The sequence below is a fragment of the Lactuca serriola genome, chromosome 9, assembly GCF_051521515.1.
Source record: "Lactuca serriola cultivar US96UC23 chromosome 9, Lser_US96UC23_V15, whole genome shotgun sequence".
NCBI lineage: Eukaryota > Viridiplantae > Streptophyta > Magnoliopsida > Asterales > Asteraceae > Lactuca > Lactuca serriola.
This window is the reverse complement of record NC_136416.1, coordinates 156,379,980-156,390,996: the sequence shown is the minus strand read 5'-3', so window position 1 is coordinate 156,390,996 and position 11,017 is coordinate 156,379,980. Positions and strand designations below refer to the sequence as shown.

The following is an 11,017-nucleotide window of genomic DNA, read 5'->3' as shown; positions in this document are numbered from 1 at the left end:
CGGTCTGCTCTCCCTTCGATGTCTGCAAAATAGAAATTAATGGAAATTGCAACCTATGACAAAAAGATGAGTGATGACTTTCTTGTGGTCGTCACTTATCGTTGCTATCTCTTTAAACAATCTTGGCTTCATCCCTAATAATAGAAACTCAGATCAATCAAGAAGAAGGATTAGGGACCCTAACATGACACCCAAGTTTGAGAATGAAACAAAGTAGGTTGTTATTCAAGATATACTATTAATGTCCTCCATGAAGCATCTTTCACCACAACATTTGGATGGTGAAGCATTGAGACTTGAGAGAGTGTCAACTTCTAACCATAACTTTATTATCCAGAGTAAAAGGAAAATAGAAACAATAATGAAAGAAAAATGGTAAGGTTATAGATGCTTTTGATCAAACTGTACTAAATATCCTAAATAATAATATGGTATACCGACCCAAATGTCCATAATCCATTTTCCATGGTAAACTGTCACAAATATCATGAATGGTCTTGACTAATTAGTTAATTATAGAAAAATAATACTCCCTCCGTCTCAAATTGATAGTCCACTTTTGACTTTTTAAGTCTTTTTTCTTTAACTTTGACCTTAAATATTTTTATTTTTATTATATATTACTTGATAAAACTTATAATAATGAAAAAACATTTAAAATACAATCCATTCATATATTTTGCATCAAGTATTATCTATCAAAAATAAAAATATTTAAGGTCAAAATTGAAGAAAAAAGACTTCAAAATTCAAAAGCGGACTATCAATTTGGGACGGAGGTAGTACAACAAATACTGAATATACCTATTAATGTCATGAATGGTCCATATGTGGCTTGATGTACTTGAGCTATTGAGGCAATACATGTTAATGTCTAAAACTCATATCACAACTATCTTTAGCATTAATCTAAAATCAACATCCAAATAATCTGTGAAAAAAAAAATTAAACACACAAAAAAATTGTTAAAAATTAAAAAATAGAGTGTGGTGCAAAAAAATATTAAAAGGATGAAATAAACCAACAAAAAACATATAAAAGAGAAAAGTAGGAGGATGGAGTGGTATAAAAGTCGGACCTGTGTGTTAAACATTCTAAATACAGTTTAGATATGCAAGGAAAAGATAAGATAGTCTATAAGTCAGATAGTAAAAAAAAGTAAAAATAACTACTTAAATCACATGAGTTTTAGTGAAAAAGTAAAAATCACACATCTATTTTCCTAACACACCTGCATTTGCTTAGAGATAATGTAATCTTATGCTAAAAACTGCATCTAACAACAAACAAAACAACAATTAAAAAATCCACTTTTGCAGTAAACATTTGAAAATAACTTTGCCCCTTACAAATTTGTTCTAGCTTCTGAAGTTTAGTCTCTATGTTGAATTATATTTTCTCTTACAGTCTTTACTGATGGTTAAAGCAACCCACCACAACTCCATAACCACTCGTGTACCAACCTTCATAACAAAGAGCATTTCAAAAACTAACATAAAGAATTTAGAAATAAAGTGGTTTTTGTGATTACAGAGAAGAAGACAAAATATAGCTTAGAAATCTACAAAATAATCAACGTGGTGATGAAAGATTGACGTATTTTCCGGCCACATCTAGCTATCATAAAGTGAAAGATGAATAATTGACATATTTTCTAGCAAAATATGCATATTACCTTTGAGAACATAATTTCTCATGTTGACCTCTTTTAGCGACCTTCGTTTAGTGAAAACCCTAGTACATTAGTGACTTAGTTTGGTAGCAGGAGACTCTAATTTTCCGAGCAAGTTTCCTCTTTAACAACAAATGAAAGATTTATTGAAATATGTGATATTAGGCTGCCAAAAAATAGAATAGATAAGCAACAACTGGAGGACAATTTTACAGAGAGAAAAGAGATGGAAAGTTGGCAAAAATCGGAGTACCAATTCTTCAAGCTACACACCTGCATAAACACACAAATGTCTGAATCAAAAAAGGTAATTGAGAAATCATGGTAGAGAAATAGAAGATAGAAGATTTCGAGAGTGAGAGACAGAATTAGTTGTTGTGTTGGCTATGGTTTGTAGACAGTAGCGACAAGCCTCTATATATTATGGTGGTATTAAAGGGAGTGGGAGAGGATGCTGGTGGTAACCGGTGATGGTGGCGGCGTGCCGGAATTGGATGTGGGTGGTGACTGTGTGAATTGGGTGATGATGCTATATAAAGTGTATGTTTAACCGATTTCTTTGGCGTACCAAGTCAAAAGCCGTGATATTTGCCCAAAAGAAATTATTGTTGGGTAAACGAATCCATTCTTATCTTGACTAATTCAACTGTTGACCGTATAGGAAATTATCTATTCTATAATGCATAAAGTTATTGTATATATTGTATAATGCATTAGATATTATAAATTGTGTTTAAACACTTGAACGTCTTAAATCTATTTTTAGAAATAATAAAGTTTGTATAATAATATAGTAATATATATATATATATATATATATATATATATATATATATATATATATATATATATATATATTAAATAAATGAGAAAGTAAAGACTAAGAAGTAAATATACAATATTTAAACTTTTTTGTAGTGACCATGAATCTGATTATGACTCACGAACCTGAATCTAACTTACAAATATCTGTATAACTAAACAAAATTATGGAGGTTGACCTGTATGACTAATAAGAATTCATTTTAAGTAAAATAACACAAATATTTATAAAAGTTGTTTAGGAATTAAACTTTTATGATCCACCATCACAACTACTACAAACGGACATGATTATGATATCAAAAGATTTTAGCCGTGTATTTATTTTTTAATGTGGATAAAATTTTGTTCAATGAATAATTTTGAAACTCAAAATCAAAAAAATATATACAAATAAAGAAAATGTTGGGCATATATATCTAAACCGCTATCCTTTGTACTTTTATATTTTATTGGAGTCGCATGAGTCAACAAGACCTGATAGTGCACCAAATGGACCATTTTTAGGCGAGCATATCCCATCATACGCTTCCAGATTTTGCAATTTAGAATCCTTGGTTCAGTGCCTATATAGCTTTGCCATGTGCTTCATTCTGTCTCTTTTATCTCACTAGAAAACATCTAACAATAATTATTAGTTTCTGCACGAAATTCCAAACATGTTTTAAGAAAATTGTCGCTAATGACAACGAAAAGGGACCAAGAATCTTGACACATTTGCTAGACAACAGCAAAGAGCCAACGACTTACGACTCCTTATTCAAACAAAACAAAACCTTATAATTACTTCAGATCCGTTGAACAGAATCTGACTCTCCAATATGGCGGTAGAACTTGAACTCCAACCTCTGGATTCCACCAACGACAAAGACGACGACAACACAATAAGAACTGGTAAAAAACAGAGTAAAAAACACATTTTTTGTGAGTTTTTTGGATTATTGAAAAGGGTGTCTGAAACTATGAATCTAATCGAAACCAGGCACGTTATGGAGCACGATTGCACATATCATAACAGCGGTGATTGGCTCCGGTGTATTGTCGCTGGCTTGGAGCACGGCGCAGCTTGGTTGGATCGGAGGTCCGGTTGCGTTGTTCTGCTTTGCGTTTGTGACGTACGTCTCTGCCACTCTTATGTCAGATTGCTACCGGTCACCTGATCCGATCACCGGAGCTAGAAACCGGTCTTTTACAGATGCTGTCAGAGTTATCCTCGGTGAAAAACAAGCATGGATATGCGGTTTGCTTCAGTATGTGAGCTTTTATGGAACTGGGATTGCTTATGTGGTGACAACAGCGACGTGTATGAGGTAAAAAGTAAAAACTCTCCTAATTACGTTTCATGTTCGTTCATGACAATTCGTGTGATTAATTAACGTCGTCGGCGACTTTTCTTTCTTCCTACAAGGGCGATTCGTAAATCGGGTTGCTATCATACACAAGGACACGATGCTGATTGCGACTACAGAGGCAACATTTACATGTTGTTGTTCGGAGTGGTGGAGGTTGTAATGTCACAGATACCGGATTTCCATAGCATGGTGTGGGTGTCTGTTGTTGCAGCGGCGATGTCGTTTTGCTACGCTTCTATTGGTTTCGGGCTTGGTTGTGCTCAAGTTATTGGTATGATATGATTAGATTAAGACATTAAGTGATTAATTAACAACAAACGCCTTCATAATTCATATTTCAATCACAGTTTTGATTTATTTCATGACATGAAAACAGAAAATGGTAAGATCGCCGGGAGCATCACCGGAGCTCCGGCTGCTAGTGTAGCTCACAAATTATGGATAACTTTTCAAGCACTTGGGGACATAGCATTCGCGTATCCATATGCTATTATCCTTTTAGAAATTCAGGTTAGAATTTTCGCTATGAGAGATGATAATTAATCATAAGATATATATATACATGTTACATGGTGTTTGATGAAATAAGTTGAAACTTGAAGGATACTGTGAAGTCACCACCAGCGGAGAACCAGGTTGCAAAAAGGGCATCGGCGATTGCGATTCTGTTGACGACTTTTTTCTACCTTGGATGTGGATGCTTTGGATATGCAGCCTTTGGGAACGATACACCTGGAAATCTTTTGACAGGATTTGGATTTTACGAGCCTTATTGGCTTGTCGACTTTGCAAATGCATGCATTATAATACATCTGATCGGAGGATATCAAGTAAATCTTCATTTTCTTAGTGACCTTAAAAGTCAAATTGTTTCTTTTTGTAAAGTTAAATAAGAGTACTCGTTGACTAACACAAGTAAACAACTTTTTGTTTTTATTGAAACAAAAGCTATTCAGCCAGCCAGTATTTGCGTTTTCCGAGAGATGGTTCACCGGAAAGTTCCCCAACAGTGGATTTCTGACGAAATTTTATGAACTGAAGCTGCCATTATTGCCGGCTTTTCGATTAAATCTGTTCAGGCTATGTTTCAGAACAGCCTACGTGGCATCAACCACCGGAATTGCGTTGGTGTTTCCATACTTCAATGAGATTTTGGGTGTGTTAGGAGCATTGAACCTGTGGCCATTGGCCATATATTTTCCGGTGGAGATGTATATAGTGCAACGAAGGGTGGAATCTTGGAGCAGAAAGTGGGTGGTTCTTGAAATATTCAGTGGCGTTTTGATGGTGGTGTCGGTGGTGGCTCTGGTTGGATCCGTAGCTGGACTCATTGAAGCAAAATCGAAGTAGCTGAAATCGAGTAACCTCATTATAGTAAATCAATTTCATAGGTTTAGATGCATATTTATAAATGAAAAGAAAATTGTTAGATGCATATTTATGTGCTTTTTCCAATGAAAATTATATATTTTGGGCCTATTTGTGGAGATATTTAACATTCTATAATTTCTTATATTTGTTAGGGATATTTACAAAAATCTCTATCAAAAAAAAATCTACAAAAATGGTCCTTCTAACTTATAAAATAGTCCACGTTTTAATAGAAAGTTACAGAATAGGTTCTATGCAGAATTATTACAGGAATGGTCCCTATATTTAAAATATATATATAAATGGTCCTTCTATAATGAAAATTTTAATAAATGGTTATGTTACATAAAATTATATATATATATATATATATATATATATATATATATATATATATATATATATATATATATATATATATATATATATATATATATATATATATATATATGGTCCCTATCTATTAGCAAATTTACATAAACTGTCATTGTGTTTCAAAAAATTATAGAAGTGTACCCTGCTTTTCATAAAATTACATAAATAATTCATGCCAAAAGAAAAATTACAGAAATTATCCTTGTGTTATACAAAACTAAATAAATGATAATTGTCTAATAACAAAATACTGAATGTTCATGTGGAAGAGAACGTTATAAAATTATATGAAAAATATAAGATTAATAAATCAACGAAAGGCGTGAGCAAACCCACTAGTTAACTAATATATTCCATCGGCACTACATTTCAAGTTCGATAGAAGTGAGATTCATGATTGACTCAGAAGACATAATCATATCTGATTTAAGCAATTGAACATATGTTATCGTTTTAGAATACATATAAAAAGGTATTTGTAGATTAAAAGTATGAAATGTGACAAAAACGAATGTTTTAAGTCCAAGTATTGCTCAAGAGGGAGTATTTATGTAACTTTTTTATATACGGACCATTTGTATAATTTTCTCTTACATACAAGGACCAATTCTATAAATCTTACATGAAGACCATTACAAAGGCATTTCTTTAATTTTTGTCTTAGACGGGGATCATTTTTAGATTTTTACACCGACTATTTCTAAAGTATTTTCTCAAAACAAGGTCCATCATTGCTAATTTTAAACGAAAAATCTAGTGAGAGACCATTTTGTCTTAAGGATTGTTTTCGTAATTTTTTTATATAAGGATTACTTTTGAAATTCTTCACAAAAGAGGGACCATTTATGTCATTTTAAAAAATTTAATATTCTTTGACATGACCTTATGAACAATGAGTTATGTAGAATATCTTTGTCATGAGAATTATTTCCACACATATATATATATATATATATATATATATATATATATATATATATATATATATGTGTGTGTGTGTGTGTGTGTGCGCGTATGCACGTGCGCGCTATTTCAAAAACTTTTTCTCAAAACACGAACCACTTCAGTCATTTTATAAAAGTTATTGTTCATTGACATAATGTTTAGAAATGGGTTAACCGATAAAGATACATTTACTTGATGCTCTGCCTAAGAGAGAGACCCAAGTTCTAGTAGCCTCGCTATGTAACATTTATAAAATGTCATAAAAATTTAAACTTTTACAAACCAATCAAAAATCATAATTCTCTACATAATAGTTTTCAAAACATGTTTATCATTAGAGTTTTTCCGAAAATCACAAAACATAACATGAGGAGGTGCACGATCACGACTTTGCCTTTCCGCGATCCTCTGAGGTACCTGAAACACAATCCAAATCTGTAAGCCCAACGCTTGGTGATGTAATATCTCGATTCCCAAGGATGAGAATTTTATTAAAAAGGCAAATTTTTCCCTTGGAACTCGTCAAGTTGATGGCCTCAACTCAACGTGTTGAAAGTCTTTGTGTCGCGGATCTTCTTTGGACCAACTCGACGGGTTGGTGAGGAAAACTCGACGAGTTGATGGCTGATTAAGAAACCATAATTTTTAGGGTGTTGCAACCTATTTAAAGGCCTTAAACCCTTTAGGTGGTCTCCTTACTCGTCTCCCCTGTCCAGAAAACTCTAACTCGTGCAATCTCTTCCATATTTGTGTGTGAGAGAGCTTGAAGAGTGTTTTCTTGGTGTTCTTTTGAAGAAGCTTGAAGGTTGAAGTGGTTTATGTGGAAAGGATGCTATAGATCCAGAATCTTCTCTCTTGTTGCAGACATTTGGATGTATAAATCGACACCTTGCTTATCTATAGCTTAGATCTCATTCCTTGAAAGTTTATTGTCATATTGGCTCATTTTTGGTTCTGTTCTTGGTTTGAGCATGTCATGAAGTCATAACTTCAGATCTGGATGTCTTGTGGCCTTATTGGGCTTAAAGTTTCAATATTTATCTAGATCTAGGCTTTCTTCATGTACTAAGTCCCTTAATAAGCCTTCTTTGAGTGTTTTAGCCTCTTTGTGTCATGCATAGACGTAAAGTTAGCAACTTTACGTGGTTTTTCAGCACTTGGGTTCCAAATCTACATTCTAAAGCGTTACACTTAATGAAAAAGGATTGAATATGTTAAGATGGGAAAACTCGACGAGTTGTCTAGTCAACTCAACAAGTTGGTTGGGGTTTTCTAGATTCTCAAATTACCGAAGGAACTCGATAAGTTCGTAGGTGCACTCGATGAGTTGGGTCTAAAGGGTTTTGAGAATTCTAACACTCTTATGGTGTACATGCAACCCTAGATACCTTGGATCTATGTGTTCTCTATTATACATGCAAACTTTTAATTTTCCAAGGTATCATCCTAACTAGCATATTATGGAGTATATACAATACAAAAATCTAGTTGAATGACATATATTTTCTTGTAGCTTGAAACCTGAAGCCTTTAAGAGCCTAGCACCCCAAGTGTGATGCCTCAAATGCTTCACACAACACCACCAACAATAGAGGAACTTGAGAAGAGATTACTTGCACTCACAAAATCGGCTAGCCCTCTTGTCTTTCACTTAAGTGTCGATTTTGGTAGCTATAAGGCTTCTGTGACAACCCGAAATTTCCATTCTGTACAAACCATATCAAGCCAATAGAAGTAGAACAGTTTCAGTGAAAATTCAGACTTCGAGTATAAGTTTGGCAGTTTTTAGGATTTACCCTTAAGGAGATGTTAGGAGAGTGGATGCACTAGGGTTTTGTGCAACACTGTTATTCCAATACTCTAGGATATTAGAGTTCATTCTGAGAATAGAAATATTTTCTGCCAAAAATCCCAGGACTATATAAAGAAAACTGAACCAAATAGTTCATTAGTTACATTTCCAATTAGAGAAAAGCCAAAATTCTCTCTCACGGATCTTCGGGTTTTTATCCCAAATTGTGAGTAACTCTTTCTAGTAGTGTTAGAAATCTTTAAAGGTGTTCATAACATAGATTACATAGCTAAATCATTCGATTTAGGAGTTTACTCCCCAAGGTGTTCTTGGGCGGTAAACTCCCGAAACCAAGCCTAGATTGTCCCCCGTGATATACTACTGTCTTGGACTTGTATAGGGGTGTATTAGGGACATGAAATCAAGCAAGAACCACCCACGTTTAGGAGTTCACAGCCCAAGAGTATCTTAGGCCGTAAACTCCAAAAAACATGCTCAAAATGGTGCTTTTAAGGCACCTAAGGCCTTAGACTTTTACCTAGACTTGTTCCCATTAAATCAAGGGCCTTAAACACACAGAAATCACCTTACAAAGTGAGTTTACGGCCATGACATGGTTCATGGGCCATAAACTCATTAAAGGGGCACCAAAGTGTGTCAAGAGTCTTCATATGTTTGGAATAAAAGCCTAGAACTTATACCACTTGTGCATGAGGCTTGAAAACACCATAAACACCCTCCCAAGGGAGTTTACGGCCGTAAACTCCAAGGGAATATGGTCCCAAGGTCGTGAACTCCTAAATAGAGTTAAAAAGAGGCCCAAACACTTGTTTAAGACTAGAAGCCCTTCACCACTTGAGTTGTATTAATTCTAAGCTTCAATTAGAGACCTAGTTGAGAGTTTACAGCCAGGAGTTTACTCCCCTGGGCCGTAAACTCCAAAGCATATGGTCATTTGACCATAAACTCCCATTAAGGGCATTGCACTCCTTTGTTACAACCCATTAGTCTCCTAGCACTTGACCAAAAGTGTTTTCCTCGCGTTAAAATGTTTATACTTGTATAATTAGTGTTTTAATCACTAATTATTTATATACATATGTCTTCATATGTAATTAGGATCATTGTGTGTGTCTAAAGTCTTCACTTGACACCAAGCACTTGCCTGATCCTTCCTTTCGATAACAGTCCGTTCAATTCCAGTCACTTACTGCAGGTGAGTTCATACCCCTTAATCAATGTTTTAAACTGTTTTTAAATGTTTTATGGGGGGGGGGATACAAGTAGAATTATGCTAATTATTATATCAATCACATGTGATTAATAAGCAGCATTCAAATGATTGGCTACTCATTAGCCGTTTTACCAAACAGTTTCCTTCAAATGTTTTTCATAAACACTTTATGTGTTTAAAAACTCCTTATTACACTATACATTTTATTATGTATATTACATTTCAAACTTATTTACAATTGTGTTTCAAACAAATGTTCTTTATACTAAACTGTTTTATCAAACCCATGCCTTCGAAACCATTTTATAGATCGACATCAAGTCAATCTTTTCTTAGAAAATATTTATGTTCAAAGGTTTTAAAAATCTTATTTTCTTCTTTTATATTATAAATTTCATGCCTCTATATGTATAGTTATATAAGAAATGTTTAAAAGACTTAGGAAGGCTATCCACCCTATTTCCTTTTCGCGCTTGAGATGTGGTCTGGTGGGATATCGGGTACTCGTCCAAAGGTCGTTTAAATATTAGTTATATATCATGTGTACATATATAGTCATAAAAGGTCCTTCCAGTTCATCCCATGCCCTTGGGTAGCAAGGGTATACATCCATGTCCATACGTACCAGTTAGATTACTAGTAAACTACCATATGGGTAGTTTAGGAAGATACTAGGACTATTACTAGAACACAATATCATACTATGAGTCGGTTCATTCATGAGTCAATACTTACTACTATGAGAACATATACAACTATACTAGGGAAGAACATATACAACTATACTAGAGAAGAACATATACAACTATACTAGGAAGAACATATACAACGATACTAGAACGAGTACATTACTATACTTGCTAGGTAGAGAGCACGTACATTACAGCTAGAACAGTTCATTACATTACATATATATGAATACGTTAATTATTGTGATATGTATCGGAGCATGCCTTAAATGTCATGGCCCGAGTTGTAACCAGAGTCTCTTGAAGGGAGAGCATGAGTTTGCGTATAGATCTATACTGGATTGACTATCCTACACCTTGTTGCTAGCTACAGCCGGACCTGCAGGTCTGCTGGTGCCAAACGTCATTCCGTTTTTACGACCATTCGTATGTCGTTGTTACCAGTCAATAGTATGGTGCAATTAATCACATTATGCCTTAATATAAATCCAGTTTAAGGTAGTTAGTACAGCAGTAGTTCCTATAATACAACACTACAGTACTACATTTATTTTCCCTTGCATATATTTAGTGATCTTTTCACTTAAACATTTAATATAAAAACTATATTTTGATAATGATAGTTACACTTGGGAAAATTACACACGTTTACAAGAAACGAACATATAGAACAGTTAGGTCTTGGTAGAAGACTACATTGAGAACATTTAGGTATTGGTAGAAGACACCCTTATATAATAGTAGGAATCATAGGGAATTCTAGA

The 11,017-nt window shown here is 34.1% G+C and overlaps 1 protein-coding gene across 1 annotated transcript; it reads left to right on the top strand.

Annotated features, from left to right (window-relative positions):
• The first annotated feature begins 3,226 nt into the window (after positions 1-3,226).
• Positions 3,227-5,324, top strand: LOC145074386 (putative amino acid permease 7). The gene is made up of 6 exons (XM_079020772.1): positions 3,227-3,389; positions 3,478-3,805; positions 3,904-4,118; positions 4,224-4,357; positions 4,450-4,677; positions 4,796-5,324. The coding sequence occupies exons 1-6, from the start codon at positions 3,317-3,319 to the stop codon at positions 5,195-5,197; spliced, it is 1,380 nt and encodes a 459-aa protein (XP_078876898.1). The 5' UTR covers positions 3,227-3,316; the 3' UTR covers positions 5,198-5,324.
• Positions 5,325-11,017: the final 5,693 nt, after the last annotated feature.